The following is a 27,797-nucleotide window of genomic DNA, read 5'->3' as shown; positions in this document are numbered from 1 at the left end:
CTACAGTTAGTGAAACAGTTAGTCCTACAGTTAGTAAAACAGTTAGTCCTACAGTTAGTGAAACAGTTAGTCCTACAGTTAGCAGCACATTTAGTGAAACAGTTAGAGATACAGCTGTAACAGTCGGTAAGACAGTCACAAATGCAGCGAGCCAAGCAGTTAGTGATACAGTTAGTAAGACGGTCAGTTATAAAGGAAATGGAACAATTAACAAGGTAGTTGGTAAGATAGTTTGTGATACAGGCAATAAAACAGGCAGCCCTGTAGTTAGTGAATCAATTGGTCCAACGGTTTCCAACCTTGTTAGTAATGGCGCTTTAGATATGACAATTGCAATATGGGAAATTATGAACATAAACTACATTGACGACGAGAGAGCCGATAACTTATGCGGTACAAATGATAATCCAGCCTTGATACGACAATTGAAAGAGATAATTGAACACCATTACGCGAAGGTAGATAAACCGAAAGAACTGTTAATCAAAAGTGAAATAAAACGCAATTTAGAGAATTCAAAACCCTTTAGCTGTGCGCCACGACGACTCGCCTATGCAGAAAAAGAAAAGTTGCAAAAATGATTGGACGATTATTTAGAGAACGGAATTATACAGCCAAGCCAATCGGAATACGCTTCGCCTATAGTATTAGTAAAGATAAAGACTGGTGACATAAGACTTTGTATAGATTTTAGAAAACTTAACAAAGTTTTAATTAATTAAATAAGGAGTCAGTTAAGTACACTTCATTTGTGACACCGTTAGGTCAATTTGAATTTCTTAGAATGCCAATAGGTCTTAAAACTGTATCGGCAGTGTTTCAAAGATTCATAAATAAAATTTTCGACAATCTTATTAGAAACAATCAAGTGATTGTATACATGGACGACATAATGATAGCTAGCAAGGATTTTGATGAACATTTTCAGATTTTAAAAGAAGTATTCTTTAGACTTGTTAAAAATAAATTGCAACTACGAATTGATAAATGCGAGTTTCTCCAATCTAGTATTAAATATTTGGGTTTTATTATAAATGGCGAGGGCATTAGAGCAGATGTCAAGGGAATAGAAGCAATCCAAAATTTTCCGATCCCAGACAAAACGCAATCTGTTCAAAGTTTTCTTGGTCTATGCTCATATTTTCGCAGATTCATTAAAGATTTTTCGACTTTAGCTAAACCGTTATATGATCTGTTAAGAAAAGACGAGAAATTCCATTTTGGAGAAAAAGAAATGAGCTGTTTTGTAATGCTTAAACAGAAGTTAGTAGAAGCACCAGTATTAGCCATATACAACTACAAGGACGAGGTAGAACTACACTGCGACGCCAGCTCTCTTGGCTTTGGCGCCGTACTACTTCAAAAGAAAGAGGACGGTAAACTGCACCCAATTTTTTATTTTTCCAAGCGCACAATAGCTTTGAACTTGAGACAATGGCCATTATTCACGCATTGCGTAGATTTAGAATATATCTATTTGGTAGACATTTCAAGATCATTACCGATTGTAACTCTCTCACATTAACGCTTAACAAGATCGAACTCGTATAGCTAGGTGGGCATTAGAGCTACAAAATTACGACTTGATTTGATACATCGGGAAGGCAACAAAATGCAACACGTGGACGCTCTTAGCAGGTGTACAAACATCTTAGTGGTACAAACAAATTCATTTGAAGACAATCTGGTTATTTGCCAAGCCAAAGATCCAAAAATACAAGTGATAAAAAGTCAGCTAGAGAAAAATGAACACAAATTATTCGAGATGAGAAACGGAATAATTTATAGAAAAAGCAACGATGGCAGGTTATTATTCTACGTACCCACAGACATGGAAGAGCATATTCTTTTTAAATACCACAATGAGATCGATCACATAGGAAGAGACAAAATGTTAGATATAATTGGGAAAAGTTATTGGTTTCCAAATGCTAAAGATAAATGTCTAAGCCATATCAATAACTGCTTAAAATGAATAGCATTTTCTTCCAAAGTAGGAAAAGAAGGATTCCTACATTCAATTCCAAAGGGCAGCAAACGCTTTGAACTTATCCACGTTGATCATTATGGTCCAGTCGATTCGGGCAGGTCAAAGAAACACATATTTGTCGTCGTTGACGGGTTCACAAAGTTTGTACGTTTATATACAACAAAGACAACAAATACCCGGGAAGTTATCTTAGCCCTTAAGGCAAGCCCAAATGCATAATTTCAGATAGAGGAAGCTGTTTCACGTCTAATGAGTTTGACGATTTTATGGCAAAGGTCGATGTTAAGCATATAAAGATAGCGACGGGATCGCCACAAGCAAACGGCCAGGTCGAAAGAATCAACAGAAGCCTAGGACCAATGATAGCGAAACTGACAGAACCAGAGAAAGGTATATACTGGGACTTAGTATTAGATAAAGTAGAACATGTATTGAATAACACACAGCACTGCAGTATTAGACAATGTCCAAGCAAAATTTTATTTGGTTTAGAACAAAGAGGAAAAATAGTAGACGAGTTAAAAGAGAAATTAGAAGAATTGTACAGTGAACCGATAGGCAGAGATTTGACAACCATTAGGATCGAAGCAGAAAAATGTCAAGAAAAAGCACAAGCCTACAACAAACTGCAATATGATAAGACACCCAGAAAACCGTCGGAATATAGAAAAGGAGATTACGTAATGGTCAAGAATTTCGATAGCACAGCGGGTGTATCTAGAAAACTAATTCCAAAGAACAAAGGACCCTATGTAATTTCGAAAGTATTAAGTAATGACAGATTCTTGTTAAGGGATGTAGAAGGATTTCAGGTATCACGCAACCCTTACCAAGGGGTTTGGAGCATTAACAACATTAAGCATTGGATAGGAAAATATAAAAAATGATAACAGTGCGTATTCGCATAAGAAAAAGTAAACCTATTGTGAAAATTTCTAATAATTTTAATCTAAAAAAAAAAAAAACGGTATTCTATTTATGACTATAATTGTACAATTATAAAACTATTGCAAATTTTCACGGTGATCAGGAGATCATTCGGTCAGGATGGCCGAGTTGTGGTAGGACACACAGGACACATCTACACTCTCTCTTAGACTTACTGTACTTTAAATTAAACGGTAAAGTTAACTGTAAATATAACTATAAACTGTAAATATAATATAATATTTAATCTCTCTCTAGCATTTACCTTAACTTAAAAGATAAAATGTATACACATATTCGTCCCGCTCTCACGAATGAGTGGGCAGAAGAGAGAACGTGGTCTGTGCGATTCACTCTCTGTTTAGCTGTGGAAGAAGCCTATCCTATAAAATAAAGATTATAATCTAAAACTACAAACTTTTCGGAGTATAACTTATTCTATCAGAAAACTAATTGGCAAATTTGTAAGATAACATCAGAGATATCAACAAATTTGCACATTCAATAGAAAAAATTAAAATTCCGAGAAAGGCGAACTAAAATAATAATATTATTGCTCATATACGGTTATACACCAAAATACACGGTTATGCAAAGAAATTTTCCTATTAATTAGGCAAAGCCTACTCTTTGCCTAATTCATAAGAAAATAATCACATAAAAACACAACTCGCGGCAAATTTTCTTGATACGACTCTGACCAAATTGAAAGTTTCCCCGTTAACTTCTTCATTTGCGCTCTTGCTTGTTGCAGTTGGCAACAATGAGCGTGGAGGACACCGTTCTTGTCGCAAAGAAAAAATAGAAGAGACACAGAGAAAAACTTCAGAGGGTTCCTGCCGGAACACCACCAAAAAAATGCTTCAGCAAGGTCAAAGGTAAAGTTAACGCCTGGTTATACGATAACCCAAGTCGGTCTTAGCAACCAATGGATGATCTATGCGACCAGATGATTTCGATGTTCGGTGAAACACAGTAGAAATCAGAAAAGCGCCGAAAATTCGGGTCTCGTATCTGGCAACTGATGAGAAGTTTGGGTTATACTTGGATGAAATGGATCGAATGTCTTACTACCTATAGCACAGCATGATTTTATTGACGGCCTGCTTGACATATCTCTATCTCAAGTAAACAACGTTCGAAATTCATTAGGTCGCCTACTTGATTTGTGTTTTGTATCGAATCCTGAAGGTGTGTTTCTGTCCAGAGTAGCACCACTCACGCAACCTGAAGATCCATATCACCCAACAATCGAACTTTCATTTGATACGGGTAGAGTTATAGAAGAAAAATCAGAAAAATCCAAACGAATACATTGTTTTCGCAAGGCAGACTTTCTGAGGCTTAATAATTTTATTTCTGGCTTTAATTGGTCTGATCTTTACTTATGCAATAATATGTCCGAAGCAGTTAATGTTTTTTACACTCCAATAAACTCATTTTTTAATTCCTGTGTTCCGTGGTACTATCCGTCAATTTCCAACAAATCACCTTGGTTTAGCAAAGAGTTGACACACCTAAGAAATGTAAAGTCCAGACTTTTTAGGAAAAATAAAAATACCGGTTCTTAATCTGTTTTTACTAGATATTTAAGTGCTCGGTCAAGATTTACCGTGCTTAATGCTCAGTGTTATAATAGTTACTTAAACCCTTGTAAGGTCCAGTTCTCTCAGGACCCGAAAAAGTTTTATAATTTCGTCAACACCAAGCGTAAATCTAATTCTTTTCCTTCCTCGCTGTCGTTCGAAAACATGACGGCAACCACAGATCAGGCAATAGCCGATGTATCTGCCCAATTTTTTCAAACGACTTACTCTACTTTAGATTATTTATCACAGCCTTATTCTTACACCATGCCCAAGTCAAACCTCATATTCTGTCCCACTTTAACAGAAAGCTCTCTTCTTTTGGATCTTCTTCGTATTAAGCCTGTTTATTCGCCAGGGCCCGATGGTATTCCTGGGTGCGTGCTTAGGTATTGCGCTAAGGCCCTGTGCAAACCTCTTCACAAGTTGTTTACCTTATCTCTAGAAACCTCCCAATTCCCAAATATTTGGAAGGAATCATTTGTTATTCCTCTTTTCAAAAAAGTTAACATGTTAGAAGCCAGTAACTACAGAGGTATTTCTAAGTTGTCAGCTATTCCTAAGCTTTTTGAAAAAATTATTACTCCTCATTTGCAGCACCTTTGCAGATCAATCATTTCTCCATGTCAACACGGATTTATTAAACGTAGATCCACAATCACAAACCCTCTAGAGCTCACTACATTTGTGATAAAAGGCTTCAATAGTAGTTTTCAAACAGACGTCATTTACACAGACTTTAGTACAGCATTTGACTTTGTAAATCACTTACTTCTTATTCAAAAACTTGACCTGTTAGGTTTTTCAGTTGATCTGCTTAAATGGATTTCAAGTTATCTGAATGGCAGGTCACAAAGGGTCCTTTTTAAAAATTAAATTTCTGAAATTCTCCGTGATACCTCCGGTGTCCCACAAGGGAGCCATCTGGGTCCGTTACTTTTCACATAATTTATTAACGATCTCAATTTTAAGTCATTCCCGCGTGCTAATGTACGCAGATGATGTTAAGTTGTGCCTGCAGTATAAGGACATTTCCTGCCATTTAGACTTGCAATCGAGATAATTTACTAAATTTAAACGCATCCAAGTGCAAGCTGATGACTTTTTATCGGGTCAATCCGATATACGCGACTTACACATTAAGTGGCAGCTCTTTGGATAGAATAACTCTTGTAAACAATCTTGGCGTTCTCTTGGACCCTAAACTAAAATTTTCAAACCACATTTCGTCCATGGTTCATAAAGCCAGAGGAGTGGATTGGACACTGGGTAGGACAATGCCCACAGAACAAAAGCAACAAGAGAGCTGACAACGTTTACGTAAGACATGTTAAAATACATTTTGTATATTTTCTAATAACCCAATAATTGTAGAATGCCAGATTCGAGTAGTTGATTAAAACTTGTATGGTACCCAAGAATATTGAAGTATTGCCGGACGACAAGCGGTATTATGGTTTAAATAAGAGTTATTTGCAAACGCAAGGAAAAATTTGATGTTACATTATCAAAAACTTGAATAAAGTATATTTTCATTCAATAATTGTGTACGATGAGTCATGATGCTAATTTGGGAAGAGATTTCATGGAAGCGTGCGACATAAATTTAGACTTAAGGGGTCATTTTCAAAAAATCGAAAATAATAAAAATATTGCTTTATCTTGAAGAACAACTTCTTGAGAACATTTCCCCAAATGTTCATAGAGATTTGAGCAGTAGAAAGAAAGCTACAGCGTTCCTAGCCGCGCGCCTCGTCTCCGGCCAAACCCAAACATGAAACTTTAAGCGCGAATATCTCGAAATTTTGTTCTTTGAAAAATGACTGCGGTGATATGGATTGGCGAAAAACTGCTGAACTGATTTTCTTCAAATTTTTTTTGTAAGTGTTCGTAATGTTTTTGTGTGTACTTAAACGATAGAATTTTTCTTGCAAATATTTTTTTGCATAAAACGTTCCTGTTTTAAAAACAATCGTTTAGCTACAAGGAATGAATGATGAAATATTTTTATACCCTTGCAGAGGGTATTATAATTTTGGTCAGAAGTTTGTAACGCAGTGAAGGAGACTTTTCCGACCCTATAAAGTATATATATTCTTGATCAGGATCAATAGGGGAGTCGATATAGCCATGTCCGTCTGTCCGTCTGTTTCAATACCGTTTTTCAGCTCAGTTTAAAAGCTAGCGATCTGAAACTTTCACACTCGTCCTAAAACATGTGTACGCAGATCAAGTTCTAAAATCGCCCCGATCGGACGTCTATATCCTATAGCTCCCATAGGAACAATTGGATATATCTTTCAAGAATTGATGATATTTCACGCAGTGTAAAAGCTATTGACATGAATCTTTCCAAATCGTATTTTTTTATGTATACCTTGATCAGGGTAAAAGCGCGTGGCGAATGGACGTCTATATCCGATAGCTCCCATAGGAACAATAGGGTAAAATCGGTCCAAATTTGATGTTTTTCAGAGTATGCATAAAGCATACATTGATCAAGGTAAAAGCGCGTGCCGATCGGACGTCTATATCCTATAGCTCTCATAGGAACAATAGAGTGAAATCGGTCCAAATTTGATGATTATCAGAATATTTCGCGCAGTGTGTAAGCTACTAAAAGAATTTTTTTAATTCTTATTTATTTACGCATATCTTGATTAGGGTAAAAGCGCTTGCCGCTCGGAAGTCTATATCTTAAAGAAGATAGGAAAAATTGTTAAGGGCTGCGAAAGTATCCCTTTTTTTCTATTTGTATATGACATTTTTGCAGTATAACAGCAATTGACTTGAAACGATGCAAATCTAGTTTACTTATGTATACCTTATTCCTTTCGCTACTTTTTCACTTTTACCAATTTCGGCAAAGTCTGCAAGGGTATTACAACTTCGGCTTGCCGAAGTTAGCTTCCGTCCTCGTTATTTTTACGGTTTTTACAGTTGACCCGTTCGCCCTTAAGTAATTTAAAAATAATTACTGTTGAAACGAAAAAAGATGAAAATTTTTATGAAAAAGAAGAAAAAAACATGAGAGAACTCTATAGTCGAGTGCCTCGTTACTCCCGTACCCGTTACTCCGCCATGAAAGGCGGAAATCTAGGCGCTAGCCTGGTTTCAGCGTTTAATGGGTTTTTGGGCGTTAGAGTGGGCGTGGCAAACTTTTATTAGGCCAATCGATAGGTATTGACGAAATAAATACTTATCAATTAAAATTTTCAAAATAGCATCCGAACTGTGGCTTGCGCTGCGTAGGAACTCCTAAAATCTACATGCAAAATGCCAATCTTCTAGCTTTTATAGTTTCCGAGATCTCAACGTTCATACGGACGGACAGACAGACGGACATGGCTAGATCGACTCGGCTAGTGATCCTGAACAAGAATATATATACTTTATAGGGTCGGAAACGCTTCCTTCTACCTGTTACATACTTTTGCACGAATACAATATACCCTTTTACTCTACGAGTAACGGGTATAAAAATACGAAAAGTTAAAATTCAAGGAAATCATCACCGCGCGCTGCTCTAACTCAGTGACTGGGTGTGGAACCGAAGTTTCTGGCCATTGAAGTTTGGGCAGCTGTAACCATTGGGGCCCATGCCACCAGAGGGTGCTATCGCCCAACTCTTGCAGGGACACGCCGCGACTAGCTAGGTCGGCAAAATTGTGTTCTGATCGCACATGTGACCAATTTTCAATCTTTGTAACTTGAGCTATTTTGGTTACGCGGTTGGCTACGAAAGTGGTCTAGGAGCAGGCTGGTTTTTTTAAAAAAATCTCAGAGCTGTCTGACAACATATTTGGAAGGATGGTGGATGCCATATCTGCCAGCAATAGGGCACCACATAGCTCGAGTCGGGGGAGGGATACGGTTTTCACAGGGGCCACCCGGGTCTTTGCCGTAAGCAGATTAGTCAATATCTGCTGACCGACTTCAACCCTGACATACAGCGCAGCCCCATAGGCCTTTTGGGAAACGTCACAGAAACCGTGAAGCTCGATTTTTACCTGGGGCTGGTAACCGACCCATCTCGGAATACGGATTTGATCGAGATCGGAATAACTTTGCAGGAACATTTGCCATCTATGGCTCATTTCGGCGGGAAGGTTGTCATCCCAGCCTAACTCTTGAAGCCAGATCTCCTGCATAAACATTTTGGGCCGGACGATGAACGGGGCAAGCCATCCAGCGGGATCGAATAGCTTTCCGATCTGGGAGAGAACTTCTCTTTTTGTATAGGAGGATTTGACGGATATTTCTGGGGGCACGAAGTAGAACTCGACGGTGGTTGCTCTCCAGCGAACGCCGAGAGTTTTGGCTGTGCTTTCGGCATCAATATTCAGGAACTCAGCATGGAGAAGATGCTCATTTGGAATGTCCTTTAAAACCCCCTTGTGGTTGGAAGTCCACTTTCTAAGCGGAAAACCGGCAGAATTCAAAGCGGTTACTAACTCCTGGATGATAAGTTGAGCTTCTTGTTGAGAATTCGATCCTGCTAAAACGTTATCAACATACATGAAGTTGCGGATTATGTGACTGGCTTTCGGAAACTGCTGATCTACGTCATCAGCCAGCTGTTGCAGCACTCGGATTGCGAGATAGGGCGCGCAATTGACATCCTTGTTTCGGTATAGAATCCTTTGAAAGGTCGTGTGCTTTGGATCGACCCAGATCTGCCTATACATTTTAGTGATGTCCGCACTAAAGACGTACTTGAAATAGCGCCACTTTAAAATCTGAATCGTTAAGTCAGATTAAAGGACTGGACCGGCATGAAGCACATCGTTCAAGCTAGTCCCATTTGCTGAAGGGCTGGAAGCGTTCAATACCACCCGCAGTTTCGTGGTGGTGCTTTCGGGTTTTATTACCGCATGATGTGGGAGGTAGTAGTTTGGAGAATTGTGAGTGGGCGAAACCTCTCTCATATGGCCTAAATCCAAATATTCTAGGATCACGGAGTTGTACTGCTCATTTAATGGAGTGTCTCTTCGTAAACGATTTTCGTTTCTCCGAAACTGAGCAAGTGCTATAGACCTTGAGTATCCCAACTCAGATCCACAATGATCGGGGTCGCAGAACGGTAACGTCACTACGTACTTCCCGCTCGCGTCTCTAGTTGTGGTTCGTAGAAAATTACTTTCGCAGACGGAATCGGACTCTTTTACCATTTTTTATGGTAGATTTTCCACCTCCCAAAACTTAGTAAGAAGTTTATCTAAGGACGCCTCAGTTGGCTTCGTAACCTGAGTCGTAAAGGCTGAGACTCGGTTGCTTGTGGACATGAACACTGGACCAGTGAGCACCCACCCGAAAATGGTCTCTTGCCCAAAAAGAGATCCGCAGATGTTGGTCTTTGTGCCGCTCAGCAGCACGGATGGAAGGATATCAACTCCGATAAGAACGTCTATCTGGGAACTCTGGAGAAATGTGGAATCTGCCCATTGAAGGTTTGGCAAATCTCTCAGGACATCTTGTCGAATGGAATGTGAGGGTAATCTGCCTGCTAATTCTGGCAGAACATACGCTGTGGTGTCTAACTGCAGGCCCGGCTTGGTAGGAGACCGAATGGAGAAATGGCAAAGCCGTGTTGACTGGGCAGAAACTGTCTGATTTAAACCAGACACTTGAAGTTGAAAAGACGCTCCGTAATAAACGTCGCCTCCGATCCGAGTCGATCAGAGCGCGTGCTCGGAAGTGGGAACCGAGGTGGCAGATATCAATCATTGCCGTGCCCAAAAGAACTGCTTTTGAGCCTGAGGCAAAACAGACTTGTACATTTGAATGTTCATCTGGAATGTGTGAGCCTCCCGCCGGAGGATAGGCTCTAGGTCTCGCATTCCCAAAGGGACTTGGATTGTTGGAAAAAGGGGTGCCTCGATGCAAAAGCGGGTGATGTCTCCCTCGGCACACGAAACAGCTGTGCGTACTGGAACAATCCCGGAGCTGATGGCCTCTCGCGAAGCAATTCAAACATAACTGCTTCTTTTTTATGTAATTTTCCCGCGCCTCGATTGCCATCTGAATGAAGCGAGGGCACAACCGCACTGGGTGACTCTCTTTAGAGCACAAATCGCAGCTCTTTGGTTTGACACTCACTTTGGCTTCAAAGTAGTGAAGCTTTTTCGTGACCTGGGGATTTTTTGAAGTTGACGGACCACCAAGACTCTGCTTCATATCCTCAATGGCTTCTAAGGTTCTATACCTATCTCTAAGGAACGCGTTCATCTCATCCCATGTAGGAATATCGGACTTTGAGGTAAGGGATTGTTCCCACAAGGACAGGGTCAACCTGGACAACTTACTGGCGCACAGGTATACCAGCAAGCAATCCCAATTTTCCGTTGATATTTTGGAATGGGCTAATGCTGTCAGGCACCCTTGGATGGTGCTCTGAAGCTCTTTTATGGAGTGGCTAGTTTCGGAATTAACGGAACTCAAGTTAAATAGGAGCTTGAGCTGGCTGTTCACTAAAAGCCGTTTGTTTTCGAAACGGTCTCGAAGCGCCTCCCAAGCGGAAGCGAAACCATCATTAGTGAGCGGGGACTGGGCAACAATTGCCTTTGCCTCACTGCTCGTCTTCGCGTTGAGATGGAATAACTTCTCGACCGGCGTCAACCGTGTGTTGTTGACGTAGACGGCAGTGAAAAGGTCTCTGAACGTTGGCCATTTGAGATAGTCTCCCTCGAATACCTCTGTATCACATGGAGGCAACCGGCACCCGGACGGAATGTACGCGGACTGATTGTCGGTGCTCGACATCGGTTGCTGTGAACTGGCTCGGTCAATTAGCTCGCTGAGCTGAACCGCCAGCTCTTCGTACACCGAATAGCAGTATTCGTATTTGCGGTGCAGAGTTGCCGAAATCTCCTCCGCCCCTTCAGTCGTAATACTGGAGATCGTGTCTAAACACGCTTCGAATTCTTTTTCGGCTTTGTCCCATAGCGAGCGGACTTGCTCCTTACGGATTTTGCAGGTGTGGCCAGCCGGAGGTGACGGCCCTGAGTTTCAATCGTCCCTCTGAAATGGCTCATACGGTCGGACACCATGATAAACCGCGCGAGGGCTGCAATTGCAATTTCGTTGCTCATTTTTGCCTGAGAACGAGTTGCTCTGCAACAAGATTTCTATGTCGATGATTTCATCTCCGGTGGAAGCTCTGTTGCTGAGGCTATTGAGAAAATGCGACAGACCACTGAGATACTTGCTCGAGGTGACTTCAAGTTACGAAAGTGGTGCACCAGCCACCACGAGGTCTTAAAGGATGTGTCAGATGATGACAAGGAGAAGTATTTGAAGTTCGACGATGGCAGCGATATAACCAAAACTCTTGGTCTTGCATGGGATCCGGCAACAGACGAGCTGCTGTTCTCTTTATCGTCTCTAGATCCCGGCTCCAAGGCCTGCCGACGATCTGTTCTGGCCACCGTTGCTCGTTTCTATGACCCGCTAGGCCTTCTTGGTCCAGTAATCACAAAGGCCAAGGTGTTTCTTCAACAACTCTGCAAGGACAAATTGGATTGGGATGAAAGTTTGCCCTTAGATCGTAACACCTGCTGGATTGAAATGTGCATCAGTTTTCAGAGCGTTCAACGCATATCATTCCCAAGATTTTTGCTTCTTTCAGAAACTGATGTTGAAATTCATGGTTTCTGCGATGCCAGCGAGGAAGCTTACGGAGCTTGCATATATGTGCTGTCTAGGGGCACTTCTCCAGCCAGCAGCCATCTCTTATGTTCCAAATCCCGAGTAGCGCCTCTCAAAACGATATCTGTACCTAAGCTGGAGTTATGTGGCGCCCTGCTACTAGCCAAGCTGATGAATGAAGTTATGAAAATGGATATGTTCAATGGTCCTTTTCACTGCTGGTGTGATTCCTCTGTGGCGCTATCCTGGATCGGTAATGAGCCTTTCAAATTCAACGTCTTCGTGGCAAACCGAGTGGCTTCTATACAGGAATTGACTACTAATATGGAATGGCATCATATTCCGACTACACTGAATCCTGCCGACATTTTGTCCAGGGGGTCTACTCCGGATTTACTGGCGCTTTCTGAGATCTGGTTTCATGGCCCACCATTTTTACTTGGTGGTCGCAAGGATTGGCCTACGCGTCTGCATTATGGCGATCCGAGCCTTGAGTTACGTAAACAGGTGCTGATGGTCAAGTCACCTCACGTTGATGTCACCCTTAGATCCAAGTATGGCAACTCGTTCCCTTCCATGCAGCGCGTGTTCGCATACATTTACAAATTTTCTCACCGCTTGTGGCATCGTGGTCTCGAAATATCTGATGTGCAACGTGGGACATATATGCTCTGGCGAGGCGTCCAATTGGCTCATTTATGGGAGGACATAAAGGAGCTTCGTTCAAATAGCATTGTTAAAAAATCAAGTTCTATTGCTTCGCTCTTGCCCTTCATAGATGCATGTGGCCTTCTTCGAGTTGGTGGACGCCTCGAAAATTCAACACTTGCGTATGAGGCTCGCCATCCCATAATAGTGCCACGTCGTCACCCACTCACCTTAGCGCTCATCATGCACTTCCATAAGATGAACCTGCATGCAGGACCGCGCGCTCTGTTGGCAAGCATCCGACTACAATACTGGCCTATTGGAGGACTGCGAACGGTCTCAAATGTACTGAAAGGCTGTGTGGAGTGCTTCCGGGCCAGGCCCAAATTTCTGGAACCAATCATGGCTAATCTTCCGAAGGAACGTTTGGAGTGCGTACGGGCCTTTGCTGTTTCTGGCGTCGACTATTGTGGACCTTTCCTTTACAAATCAGAAGTTCGCACCAGGTCTCCCATCAAGTGCTACGTATGCGTGTTCATCTGCTTTACAAGCAAGGCTGTGCACTTAGAGCTTGTCAAGGATCTAACAACTGCGTCGTTTTTAAGTGCTTTGAAGAGATTCATTTCTACACGTGGAAAGCCTAGTCAAATTTGGTCGGACAATGCTACCAACTTTGTAGGAGCAAAAAATGAGTTGGCGGATTTGAAGCGGCTGCTGCTTAGCGATTCTCATATGCAGTCTGTTCATCAAGCTTGCTTGGCTGAGGGAATCGACTGGCAATTTATTCCGCCTCGCTCACCACACTTTGGCGGATTGTGGGAGGCAGCAGTCAAGACGGCCAAACACCATTTCTACCGCTCTGTTGGCCGCCAAACGCTTAGTTTTGATGAGCTTCGCACTTTGGTTTGTCAGATTGCGTCAATCATTAATTCTCGCCCCTTGCTATCCGTTTCAGAGAATCCAGATGATCTTGATGTTTTGACTCCTGCCCACCTACTTTTTGGTGGCCCTTCCACTACTATCATTGAGCCCGATCTAACCAAGCTTAACTATAACCGCTTGGATGGTTGGCAGCGTGTAACATATCTGCAGCAACTATTCTGGTCCCGATGGCAGAAGGAGTATCTTACCCTTCTGCAACAACGCACCAAATGGCGGTCTCCTGAACGAATGCTGAAGGTCAACGACGTAGTTTTGATAAAGGATGAAAATCTACCTCCCCATGCGGTGGCCCTAGCTAGCGAGGGTGACCGCACTTATTCCTGGACGAGATGGTGTTTGCCGAGTTGCTGATCTGAAAACGTCCACGTGTGACATCAGGAGAGCTGTTAAGTAAATAATGTGCCTGTGCCTGTCCACCAATGATGAAGTTGAAAGACAGGCTTCCAACGGGGGGAGTATGTTGAGCGCAAAGCCCAGCCAACTCAAATAAATAGAGAGTCAGAATCACTCATTTCTAAGCGGCTCCTCTTATCTCTCTATAATTGGACTAGTCAGTCTGAGGCCCGCCTCCCTCAACGCCTACGGTCCGTCGCCAGCGCATAAATTTGTTGTTGTTGATAAGCAAGCTTCGGTGTTCGCAAAGCCCGTAGCCCTTGCATACATTCATAAAGTTAATAAACTGAAATATTGAATTTATCTCGCCTTGTGATTTGTTTTAAAAATAGCTGACAAAAAGGCTTGTTAGCTCAACATTTGGAGGCCCCGGCGAGATTCGTAAATTCAAGTCTGTGGAAATTCGTTTGTGCAAAAGAAACAGTGCACAAAGAAGACAAAAAACAACTGTTACATTAGGCTGGTTCCGCTTTAAGCTGGTCCTAATAAATTTTCTGCCTCGCCAACTGGTGACTGTACTTTCTTGCCGTTACAAAAACAAAGACTTCTGACAATTGTAACTGTAAACTCCCGAGTTGTGCAGTGCGTTTCGGTTTGCTTTATACAAATACATACGCACAGATGAGTTCAGACGAAGGCAGCACAGTGGCGGACCATAATATTATGACGGCTGAAACTAAAGTGCGGTTCTTGAAGTGCAAAGCCGAATCGGTGTACAATAGCTTAAAGCGCATGGATATTTCGCTAGCTAAAGACGCGATTTGCCTGTTTGGGTCCGCGGAGTTGACAGTTCGGCTAGAACTTCTTGAGCATACTCAAGCCTCATTCAGGCTTGCCCACAATGCGCTGGAGGAGCTAGACTATTCGGAAATCGGCAGTGAGCTTAGCGACAATTTTGAAATGCTCATGGTATCGGTCAAGTCACGGCTAAGACAGCAACTTGACAACTGTCAGCTTCGAATGCCAACATCTTCCACTATGCACCTTGATCCCAACCTGGATCAGTCAACTGTCATGGTTGATCGAGGGCATAGGATTCGCCTGCCCGAAGTAAAACTGCCTACATTCTCTAGTGGATACACCGAATACTCAGATTTCCTCTCCATGTTTATCTCGGTGATAGATAAGGACCCCTACTTGGCTGACATAGAAAAGCTTCAACATTTGCGGTCATGCTTAGCTGGAGCTGCGCTGGAATCGGTTCGATCATTAGAAATATCTGGTGCCAATTATCGTGTGGCACTAGAAATCCTAAATAAACGTTTTAATAATAAACGTCTTGTTTTCCAGGCACACATCAATGAAATTCTTGGGCTCAAGAGGCTCGAGTCTGCGTCTGCTGTGGCATTGCGGGATTTTTCGGACAAAATTATTGGGCATATGCGAGCGCTTCAGGCCTTGGGAGATTTAAAACAAATCTCAGGCTGCATGGTTGTATACATGATAGTGCAAAAATTGGATGCAGCAACCCAAGCCAACTGGGAGGAAAGTTTGTCAACGGATATGATTCCAAGCGAGGAGGATTTGCTCTCGTACCTTGAAGGGCGATGCCAGAAACTGGAGAGCGTTCAGCATGCCTTGGCTTCCAACATGGCCCATGACCATTCAGCTCCAAGGCCTGCCAGAAGGACGTTACTTGGTGCCCAGGTCAGCCAGAGTAGCTGCGTTTTTTGTGATACTCCTGGTCATGGAATATACTCCTGTAGCTCCTTCGCCGGTCTGTCTCCTAGTCTACGGCAAAGGGAAATAAAAAGACTTTCCTTGTGCTTCAATTGCCTAAAGAAGGGGCACCACACTCGAACGTGCAACTCCGGCCATTGCCGCACATGCGGTGGAAAACACCACACGCTGCTCCATCTACGTCCTGATGATTCACCACCCTCGCAGCCATCTGCCTCGCTTGCGGCCCAAGGATTTCATTCTGATGTTGTGCTTTTGGCCACCGCTATAGTTCTTGTAAAGAACAGAGCTGGTTCCCCGGTACCTTGCCGAGTCCTACTGGATTCTGGATCTCAACTACACCTAATTACATCTCGCTTCGCCCAGGAGTTGCAGTTAAGGAAATCTCGGTCAGCAGCAACGGTAACTGGTCTTGGTGATACAGCTGTTTCTTCAGAAGGATCTACAGTCAGCATCTCCCTCCAGTCGCGTTCTTCTGAATACTCTGTGGCTCTAACGGCACTGGTCGTGCCAACGATTACAGACAGTCAGCCTAGTTACATCATTGATATCGCTGATTGGAATATGCCATCTAACATACAGTTGGCTGACCCTGCATTCAACTGTCCCCAGCGCGTTGACCTGCTTCTTGGTGCCGGCCTATTTTATGACCTGTTATGCGTGGGCCAAATTAAGCTGGTTCATGGATTGCCTCTACTGCAGAAGACTCGCCTTGGCTGGATCGTGACTGGTGGTGGAGATAGACTTCGCGGCAATACATCTCTTTTAGCATCTCAAGGCTTGGAAAATGGAGCTACACTACATAATGTCCGCTTGGAGGATCTGGTTAGGCGATTTTGGGAAGTCGAAAATTTGGACAGTGGAGTCATAATGGCCAGCAAGGAAGAGCTGGAGTGTGAGGGTCATTTTATCAAAAACTTCCATCGTCTTCCCTCTGGCGCTTACTCTGTTCGCCTGCCGTTGAAGCACCATGCTAAAGCCCTTGGCGATTCCTACACACAGGCACACCGAAGATTTCTTAATCTTGAACGCAAACTGCAAAGGAATCCCCATTTAAAGCGTCAATATGTGGCCTTTATTAAGGAATACTTGGAGCTAAACCACATGTCCAGAGTCAGCCCCGAGGCTGTGGGTCTTTGCAAGTATTTCCTGCCGCACCATTGTGTTCTAAAGGAAGATAGCACAACAACCAAGCTTCGCGTTGTCTTCGATGGATCGGCGTTAGCCTCATCCGGGTCGTCTCTTAATGATGTCCTTATGGCTGGGCCCGTTATACAGCCAAGGCTGTTTAACATTTTGATAAAATTTCGTACTTATCAGGTGGCCCTGACTGGAGACATTTGCAAGATGTATCGGTGCGTAAGGGTGAGTGAACCCGATAACTACTTGCAATGCATTTTATGGCGAGACGAACCGGACAAAGAGCTCGAAGTTTACAAACTGGATACAGTGACCTACGGAACCAAGCCTGCCTCATTCCTTTCTGTTCGTGCAATGCACCAGCTGGCCATTGATGAGAGGGATTCCTTCCCTGCTGGCTCAGTTGCTCTGCAACAAGATTTCTATGTCGATGATTTCATCTCCGGTGGAAGCTCTGTTGCTGAGGCTATTGAGAAAATGCGACAGACCACTGAGATACTTGCTCGAGGTGACTTCAAGTTACGAAAGTGGTGCACCAGCCACCACGAGGTCTTAAAGGATGTGTCAGATGATGACAAGGAGAAGTATTTGAAGTTCGACGATGGCAGCGATATAACCAAAACTCTTGGTCTTGCATGGGATCCGGCAACAGACGAGCTGCTGTTCTCTTTATCGTCTCTAGATCCCGGCTCCAAGGCCTGCCGACGATCTGTTCTGGCCACCGTTGCTCGTTTCTATGACCCGCTAGGCCTTCTTGGTCCAGTAATCACAAAGGCCAAGGTGTTTCTTCAACAACTCTGCAAGGACAAATTGGATTGGGATGAAAGTTTGCCCTTAGATCGTAACACCTGCTGGATTGAAATGTGCATCAGTTTTCAGAGCGTTCAACGCATATCATTCCCAAGATTTTTGCTTCTTTCAGAAACTGATGTTGAAATTCATGGTTTCTGCGATGCCAGCGAGGAAGCTTACGGAGCTTGCATATATGTGCTGTCTAGGGGCACTTCTCCAGCCAGCAGCCATCTCTTATGTTCCAAATCCCGAGTAGCGCCTCTCAAAACGATATCTGTACCTAAGCTGGAGTTATGTGGCGCCCTGCTACTAGCCAAGCTGATGAATGAAGTTATGAAAATGGATATGTTCAATGGTCCTTTTCACTGCTGGTGTGATTCCTCTGTGGCGCTATCCTGGATCGGTAATGAGCCTTTCAAATTCAACGTCTTCGTGGCAAACCGAGTGGCTTCTATACAGGAATTGACTACTAATATGGAATGGCATCATATTCCGACTACACTGAATCCTGCCGACATTTTGTCCAGGGGGTCTACTCCGGATTTACTGGCGCTTTCTGAGATCTGGTTTCATGGCCCACCATTTTTACTTGGTGGTCGCAAGGATTGGCCTACGCGTCTGCATTATGGCGATCCGAGCCTTGAGTTACGTAAACAGGTGCTGATGGTCAAGTCACCTCACGTTGATGTCACCCTTAGATCCAAGTATGGCAACTCGTTCCCTTCCATGCAGCGCGTGTTCGCATACATTTACAAATTTTCTCACCGCTTGTGGCATCGTGGTCTCGAAATATCTGATGTGCAACGTGGGACATATATGCTCTGGCGAGGCGTCCAATTGGCTCATTTATGGGAGGACATAAAGGAGCTTCGTTCAAATAGCATTGTTAAAAAATCAAGTTCTATTGCTTCGCTCTTGCCCTTCATAGATGCATGTGGCCTTCTTCGAGTTGGTGGACGCCTCGAAAATTCAACACTTGCGTATGAGGCTCGCCATCCCATAATAGTGCCACGTCGTCACCCACTCACCTTAGCGCTCATCATGCACTTCCATAAGATGAACCTGCATGCAGGACCGCGCGCTCTGTTGGCAAGCATCCGACTACAATACTGGCCTATTGGAGGACTGCGAACGGTCTCAAATGTACTGAAAGGCTGTGTGGAGTGCTTCCGGGCCAGGCCCAAATTTCTGGAACCAATCATGGCTAATCTTCCGAAGGAACGTTTGGAGTGCGTACGGGCCTTTGCTGTTTCTGGCGTCGACTATTGTGGACCTTTCCTTTACAAATCAGAAGTTCGCACCAGGTCTCCCATCAAGTGCTACGTATGCGTGTTCATCTGCTTTACAAGCAAGGCTGTGCACTTAGAGCTTGTCAAGGATCTAACAACTGCGTCGTTTTTAAGTGCTTTGAAGAGATTCATTTCTACACGTGGAAAGCCTAGTCAAATTTGGTCGGACAATGCTACCAACTTTGTAGGAGCAAAAAATGAGTTGGCGGATTTGAAGCGGCTGCTGCTTAGCGATTCTCATATGCAGTCTGTTCATCAAGCTTGCTTGGCTGAGGGAATCGACTGGCAATTTATTCCGCCTCGCTCACCACACTTTGGCGGATTGTGGGAGGCAGCAGTCAAGACGGCCAAACACCATTTCTACCGCTCTGTTGGCCGCCAAACGCTTAGTTTTGATGAGCTTCGCACTTTGGTTTGTCAGATTGCGTCAATCATTAATTCTCGCCCCTTGCTATCCGTTTCAGAGAATCCAGATGATCTTGATGTTTTGACTCCTGCCCACCTACTTTTTGGTGGCCCTTCCACTACTATCATTGAGCCCGATCTAACCAAGCTTAACTATAACCGCTTGGATGGTTGGCAGCGTGTAACATATCTGCAGCAACTATTCTGGTCCCGATGGCAGAAGGAGTATCTTACCCTTCTGCAACAACGCACCAAATGGCGGTCTCCTGAACGAATGCTGAAGGTCAACGACGTAGTTTTGATAAAGGATGAAAATCTACCTCCCATGCGGTGGCCCTTAGCTAGGGTGACCGCACTTATTCCTGGACGAGATGGTGTTTGCCGAGTTGCTGATCTGAAAACGTCCACGTGTGACATCAGGAGAGCTGTTAATAAGTTGTGCCTGCTGCCCACCAATGATGAAGTTGAAAGACAGGCTTCCAACGGGGGGAGTATGTTGAGCGCAGCGGCAAACCACTCCAACTAAATAGAGAGTCAGAATCACTCATTTCTAAGCGGCTCCTCTTATCTCTCTATAATTGGACTTGTCAGTCTGAGCCCGCCTCTCAACGCCTACGGTCCGTCGCCAGCGCATAAATTTGTTGTTGTTGATAAGCAAGCTGCGGTGTTCGCAAAGCCCGTAGCCCTTGCATACATTCATAAAGTTAATAAACTGAAATATTGAATTTATCTCGCCTTGTGATTTGTTTTAAAAATAGCTGACAAAAAGGCTTGTTAGCTCAACATTTGGAGGCCCCGGCGAGATTCGTAAATTCAAGTCTGTGGAAATTCGTTTGTGCAAAAGAAACAGTGCACAAAGAAGACAAAAAACAACTGTTACATTAGGCTGGTTCCGCTTTAAGCTGGTCCTAATAAATTTTCTGCCTCGCCAACTGGTGACTGTACTTTCTTGCCGTTACAAAAACAAAGACTTCTGACAATTGTAACTGTAAACTCCCGAGTTGTGCAGTGCGTTTCGGTTTGCTTTATACAAATACATACGCACAGATGAGTTCAGACGAAGGCAGCACAGTGGCGGACCATAATATTATGACGGCTGAAACTAAAGTGCGGTTCTTGAAGTGCAAAGCCGAATCGGTGTACAATAGCTTAAAGCGCATGGATATTTCGCTAGCTAAAGACGCGATTTGCCTGTTTGGGTCCGCGGAGTTGACAGTTCGGCTAGAACTTCTTGAGCATACTCAAGCCTCATTCAGGCTTGCCCACAATGCGCTGGAGGAGCTAGACTATTCGGAAATCGGCAGTGAGCTTAGCGACAATTTTGAAATGCTCATGGTATCGGTCAAGTCACGGCTAAGACGGCAACTTGACAACTGTCAGCTTCGAATGCCAACATCTTCCACTATGCACCTTGATCCCAACCTGGATCAGTCAACTGTCATGGTTGATCGAGGGCATAGGATTCGCCTGCCCGAAGTAAAACTGCCTACATTCTCTAGTGGATACACCGAATACTCAGATTTCCTCTCCATGTTTATCTCGGTGATAGATAAGGACCCCTACTTGGCTGACATAGAAAAGCTTCAACATTTGCGGTCATGCTTAGCTGGAGCTGCGCTGGAGTCGGTTCGATCATTAGAAATATCTGGTGCCAATTATCGTGTGGCACTAGAAATCCTAAATAAACGTTTTAATAATAAACGTCTTGTTTTCCAGGCACACATCAATGAAATTCTTGGGCTCAAGAGGCTCGAGTCTGCGTCTGCTGTGGCATTGCGGGATTTTTCGGACAAAATTATTGGGCATATGCGAGCGCTTCAGGCCTTGGGAGATTTAAAACAAATCTCAGGCTGCATGGTTGTATACATGATAGTGCAAAAATTGGATGCAGCAACCCAAGCCAACTGGGAGGAAAGTTTGTCAACGGATATGATTCCAAGCGAGGAGGATTTGCTCTCGTACCTTGAAGGGCGATGCCAGAAACTGGAGAGCGTTCAGCATGCCTTGGCTTCCAACATGGCCCATGACCATTCAGCTCCAAGGCCTGCCAGAAGGACGTTACTTGGTGCCCAGGTCAGCCAGAGTAGCTGCGTTTTTTGTGATACTCCTGGTCATGGAATATACTCCTGTAGCTCCTTCTCCGGTCTGTCTCCTAGTCTACGGCAAAGGGAAATAAAAAGACTTTCCTTGTGCTTCAATTGCCTAAAGAAGGGGCACCACACTCGAACGTGCAACTCCGGCCATTGCCGCACATGCGGTGGAAAACACCACACGCTGCTCCATCTACGTCCTGATGATTCACCACCCTCGCAGCCATCTGCCTCGCTTGCGGCCCAAGGATTTCATTCTGATGTTGTGCTTTTGGCCACCGCTATAGTTCTTGTAAAGAACAGAGCTGGTTCCCCGGTACCTTGCCGAGTCCTACTGGATTCTGGATCTCAACTACACCTAATTACATCTCGCTTCGCCCAGGAGTTGCAGTTAAGGAAATCTCGGTCAGCAGCAACGGTAACTGGTCTTGGTGATACAGCTGTTTCTTCAGAAGGATCTACAGTCAGCATCTCCCTCCAGTCGCGTTCTTCTGAATACTCTGTGGCTCTAACGGCACTGGTCGTGCCAACGATTACAGACAGTCAGCCTAGTTACATCATTGATATCGCTGATTGGAATATGCCATCTAACATACAGTTGGCTGACCCTGCATTCAACTGTCCCCAGCGCGTTGACCTGCTTCTTGGTGCCGGCCTATTTTATGACCTGTTATGCGTGGGCCAAATTAAGCTGGTTCATGGATTGCCTCTACTGCAGAAGACTCGCCTTGGCTGGATCGTGACTGGTGGTGGAGATAGACTTCGCGGCAATACATCTCTTTTAGCATCTCAAGGCTTGGAAAATGGAGCTACACTACATAATGTCCGCTTGGAGGATCTGGTTAGGCGATTTTGGGAAGTCGAAAATTTGGACAGTGGAGTCATAATGGCCAGCAAGGAAGAGCTGGAGTGTGAGGGTCATTTTATCAAAAACTTCCATCGTCTTCCCTCTGGCGCTTACTCTGTTCGCCTGCCGTTGAAGCACCATGCTAAAGCCCTTGGCGATTCCTACACACAGGCACACCGAAGATTTCTTAATCTTGAACGCAAACTGCAAAGGAATCCCCATTTAAAGCGTCAATATGTGGCCTTTATTAAGGAATACTTGGAGCTAAACCACATGTCCAGAGTCAGCCCCGAGGCTGTGGGTCTTTGCAAGTATTTCCTGCCGCACCATTGTGTTCTAAAGGAGGATAGCACAACAACCAAGCTTCGCGTTGTCTTCGATGGATCGGCGTTAGCCTCATCCGGGTCGTCTCTTAATGATGTCCTTATGGCTGGGCCCGTTATACAGCCAAGGCTGTTTAACATTTTGATAAAATTTCGTACTTATCAGGTGGCCCTGACTGGAGACATTTGCAAGATGTATCGGTGCGTAAGGGTGAGTGAACCCGATAACTACTTGCAATGCATTTTATGGCGAGACGAACCGGACAAAGAGCTCGAAGTTTACAAACTGGATACAGTGACCTACGGAACCAAGCCTGCCTCATTCCTTTCTGTTCGTGCAATGCACCAGCTGGCCATTGATGAGAGGGATTCCTTCCCTGCTGGCTCAGTTGCTCTGCAACAAGATTTCTATGTCGATGATTTCATCTCCGGTGGAAGCTCTGTTGCTGAGGCTATTGAGAAAATGCGACAGACCACTGAGATACTTGCTCGAGGTGACTTCAAGTTACGAAAGTGGTGCACCAGCCACCACGAGGTCTTAAAGGATGTGTCAGATGATGACAAGGAGAAGTATTTGAAGTTCGACGATGGCAGCGATATAACCAAAACTCTTGGTCTTGCATGGGATCCGGCAACAGACGAGCTGCTGTTCTCTTTATCGTCTCTAGATCCCGGCTCCAAGGCCTGCCGACGATCTGTTCTGGCCACCGTTGCTCGTTTCTATGACCCGCTAGGCCTTCTTGGTCCAGTAATCACAAAGGCCAAGGTGTTTCTTCAACAACTCTGCAAGGACAAATTGGATTGGGATGAAAGTTTGCCCTTAGATCGTAACACCTGCTGGATTGAAATGTGCATCAGTTTTCAGAGCGTTCAACGCATATCATTCCCAAGATTTTTGCTTCTTTCAGAAACTGATGTTGAAATTCATGGTTTCTGCGATGCCAGCGAGGAAGCTTACGGAGCTTGCATATATGTGCTGTCTAGGGGCACTTCTCCAGCCAGCAGCCATCTCTTATGTTCCAAATCCCGAGTAGCGCCTCTCAAAACGATATCTGTACCTAAGCTGGAGTTATGTGGCGCCCTGCTACTAGCCAAGCTGATGAATGAAGTTATGAAAATGGATATGTTCAATGGTCCTTTTCACTGCTGGTGTGATTCCTCTGTGGCGCTATCCTGGATCGGTAATGAGCCTTTCAAATTCAACGTCTTCGTGGCAAACCGAGTGGCTTCTATACAGGAATTGACTACTAATATGGAATGGCATCATATTCCGACTACACTGAATCCTGCCGACATTTTGTCCAGGGGGTCTACTCCGGATTTACTGGCGCTTTCTGAGATCTGGTTTCATGGCCCACCATTTTTACTTGGTGGTCGCAAGGATTGGCCTACGCGTCTGCATTATGGCGATCCGAGCCTTGAGTTACGTAAACAGGTGCTGATGGTCAAGTCACCTCACGTTGATGTCACCCTTAGATCCAAGTATGGCAACTCGTTCCCTTCCATGCAGCGCGTGTTCGCATACATTTACAAATTTTCTCACCGCTTGTGGCATCGTGGTCTCGAAATATCTGATGTGCAACGTGGGACATATATGCTCTGGCGAGGCGTCCAATTGGCTCATTTATGGGAGGACATAAAGGAGCTTCGTTCAAATAGCATTGTTAAAAAATCAAGTTCTATTGCTTCGCTCTTGCCCTTCATAGATGCATGTGGCCTTCTTCGAGTTGGTGGACGCCTCGAAAATTCAACACTTGCGTATGAGGCTCGCCATCCCATAATAGTGCCACGTCGTCACCCACTCACCTTAGCGCTCATCATGCACTTCCATAAGATGAACCTGCATGCAGGACCGCGCGCTCTGTTGGCAAGCATCCGACTACAATACTGGCCTATTGGAGGACTGCGAACGGTCTCAAATGTACTGAAAGGCTGTGTGGAGTGCTTCCGGGCCAGGCCCAAATTTCTGGAACCAATCATGGCTAATCTTCCGAAGGAACGTTTGGAGTGCGTACGGGCCTTTGCTGTTTCTGGCGTCGACTATTGTGGACCTTTCCTTTACAAATCAGAAGTTCGCACCAGGTCTCCCATCAAGTGCTACGTATGCGTGTTCATCTGCTTTACAAGCAAGGCTGTGCACTTAGAGCTTGTCAAGGATCTAACAACTGCGTCGTTTTTAAGTGCTTTGAAGAGATTCATTTCTACACGTGGAAAGCCTAGTCAAATTTGGTCGGACAATGCTACCAACTTTGTAGGAGCAAAAAATGAGTTGGCGGATTTGAAGCGGCTGCTGCTTAGCGATTCTCATATGCAGTCTGTTCATCAAGCTTGCTTGGCTGAGGGAATCGACTGGCAATTTATTCCGCCTCGCTCACCACACTTTGGCGGATTGTGGGAGGCAGCAGTCAAGACGGCCAAACACCATTTCTACCGCTCTGTTGGCCGCCAAACGCTTAGTTTTGATGAGCTTCGCACTTTGGTTTGTCAGATTGCGTCAATCATTAATTCTCGCCCCTTGCTATCCGTTTCAGAGAATCCAGATGATCTTGATGTTTTGACTCCTGCCCACCTACTTTTTGGTGGCCCTTCCACTACTATCATTGAGCCCGATCTAACCAAGCTTAACTATAACCGCTTGGATGGTTGGCAGCGTGTAACATATCTGCAGCAACTATTCTGGTCCCGATGGCAGAAGGAGTATCTTACCCTTCTGCAACAACGCACCAAATGGCGGTCTCCTGAACGAATGCTGAAGGTCAACGACGTAGTTTTGATAAAGGATGAAAATCTACCTCCCATGCGGTGGCCCTTAGCTAGGGTGACCGCACTTATTCCTGGACGAGATGGTGTTTGCCGAGTTGCTGATCTGAAAACGTCCACGTGTGACATCAGGAGAGCTGTTAATAAGTTGTGCCTGCTGCCCACCAATGATGAAGTTGAAAGACAGGCTTCCAACGGGGGAGTATGTTGAGCGCAGCGGCAAACCACTCCAACTAAATAGAGAGTCAGAATCACTCATTTCTAAGCGGCTCCTCTTATCTCTCTATAATTGGACTAGTCAGTCTGAGCCCGCCTCTCAACGCCTACGGTCCGTCGCCAGCGCATAAATTTGTTGTTGTTGATAAGCAAGCTGCGGTGTTCGCAAAGCCCGTAGCCCTTGCATACATTCATAAAGTTAATAAACTGAAATATTGAATTTATCTCGCCTTGTGATTTGTTTTAAAAATAGCTGACAAAAAGGCTTGTTAGCTCAACAATGGACTTGGTCTGGATTTGTGACCTAACTTTAGGCGTGAGCGGACTCAGAGACAATCGTTTCTGATTGCTCGTAGGAATAGGCAACTTCTTGTCGCCTTCTTGGGTGGCTAATAAAGTTTCGCTCTTTGCCTTCGTTATTGATTTTGGGGCTAGTGGGCTTGAGGTGCGCGCGCGAGAAGATGCGGATAGCGATCGCATTTTATTTGCAGACGGAACTGTTAACTTCGTTATGTCTCCTGGCATTCCAGAAATCAGATTAATTGGGCAAACCTATCTGGTTTTGTAAAAATTAGACCCGCCCGGAAAAGTCTGTCCTGAAAGGTGGTCACGCTGTTGCGGATCACCAGGTTGGATTCGAAAAGAACAGGGACGACGAAATCGATAACTTCCGGAAGATACAGGTGCGGCCCAAAAATTTCGAAAATCCTAATGGCGGAATGTCAACAATGTCAATGCGACGCGACAAAAATCGTATAGAATTAATTTAATTTTGTTTAAAAAAAAAAAAAAAAAAAATTAATATATCGCAGTGGTAAGTATCCTTGGTATAGATTGCAAGCGGTCCGCTTGTGTTTGCTATTAGCGTTGCGGCTCCGGTCTATTTTTGGAATATGTGGAAACGGAACACGAGTACAAATTTCAAGGTTTTCGAAACAACTATTTTTATGTGCGAGGAAAATAACGATGATTTTGAAATAATATTCTGCAAGATATTTGCAGTTGGTTGCTGTGCTGCGAAAATGAGCTGTAGGAATCGGAAAAAATATATATATTGCGCACCGTCACGGCTTGCACAAAAAAATGTATTTATTTATTTTTATTTAATGGATGTGAGCCGACGGTTGTGTGCGAATTAGCGCTGCTGAAATAAATATCATGCAAGTTCTGGAAAGGCAAAGACCAATATAAGCTCCAAGATGATTAACGCCATATGATTCTTTTTTTATATATTATACGTATTATAATAACATTATATAAAATTATTATCATAATATAAATTAAATTTATATAAATATTTGTAAAAACTATTTTAATTATTTAGAAAAAAGAGAAACCCAAAGGGGAAAAATAAAAAAAAATGGCACCGAAAAAACATTCTAAAAAATATAACATATATATCCTGTAGCTTAGTTTTATAATAAAGCATTCAATTCGTGTTATTATAAATAGTTTAACATTTTATAAAATAATAATATTAGCTTTAAATATTTATTAGGTATACAAAAAAAACGATAGATAAATAAAAATTAATATCTGCGTATCAAATTAAATGTTTCGTTTTATATATTTAAATTAATTATAAAAACATGCCTTTTAACACAAAACAAATAAAACTGCTTGACTAAATAAGAATAGATTTAAATGCAGATTGATAATATTAGATATGATGTTATTCGTATTTACTTAAAATTTTTAAGTCATTAGATCAAAGTTTAATATATTTGAATACAAATTAAATTTAATATATTCAGTTTAAAGTTAATAAAAACAGCCATGGATAAAAAAAAGCGAAATATATTTAATTAAATATCCTTTAAATATATTCAATTTAAATATAGTTCGCTTTGTTTTTGTTTAACAATCATAGTATATTCAAACCTATAAAACTTTATTGAAATATTTTTAAATTTAATCAAGCAGTTTTATATGTTTTGTATTAAAAGTTATGTTTTTAGCTTTAATTTAAATACGTAAAACGAAACTTTGAATTAAATATGCAGATATTAATTTTTAAGGTATATAAAAAAGTTTTACATCAAGCTTCATTGCCATATATACAAAAATGCAATTTAAATAATCATCCTGTTCAATCATAGAAGTTCTTTTGACACACAATTAG

The 27,797-nt window shown here is 43.4% G+C and overlaps 3 protein-coding genes across 3 annotated transcripts; all 3 read left to right on the top strand.

Moving 5' to 3' along the window:
• Positions 1-11,685: 11,685 nt before the first annotated feature.
• On the top strand, positions 11,686-14,091 carry LOC123037289. Its single transcript, XM_044457353.1, has one exon. It carries the CDS (start codon positions 11,686-11,688, stop codon positions 14,089-14,091), a length of 2,406 nt encoding a protein of 801 aa, XP_044313288.1.
• A 663-nt stretch (positions 14,092-14,754) lies between these two features.
• Positions 14,755-19,965, top strand: LOC123037288. The gene is made up of 2 exons (XM_044457352.1): positions 14,755-15,333; positions 15,424-19,965. The coding sequence occupies exons 1-2, from the start codon at positions 14,755-14,757 to the stop codon at positions 19,963-19,965; spliced, it is 5,121 nt and encodes a 1,706-aa protein (XP_044313287.1).
• Positions 19,966-20,486: 521 nt separating this feature from the next.
• Positions 20,487-25,670, top strand: LOC123037287. Its single transcript, XM_044457351.1, has 2 exons — positions 20,487-21,065; positions 21,156-25,670. Exons 1-2 carry the CDS (start codon positions 20,487-20,489, stop codon positions 25,668-25,670), a joined length of 5,094 nt encoding a protein of 1,697 aa, XP_044313286.1.
• The last annotated feature ends 2,127 nt before the right edge of the window (positions 25,671-27,797 follow it).

The sequence above is a fragment of the Drosophila rhopaloa genome, unplaced genomic scaffold (assembly GCF_018152115.1).
Source record: "Drosophila rhopaloa isolate 14029-0021.01 unplaced genomic scaffold, ASM1815211v1 contig_155, whole genome shotgun sequence".
Lineage (NCBI taxonomy): Eukaryota > Metazoa > Arthropoda > Insecta > Diptera > Drosophilidae > Drosophila > Drosophila rhopaloa.
The sequence above is the reverse complement of the archived record's forward strand: the minus strand, read 5'-3'. Positions and strand labels throughout refer to the sequence as shown.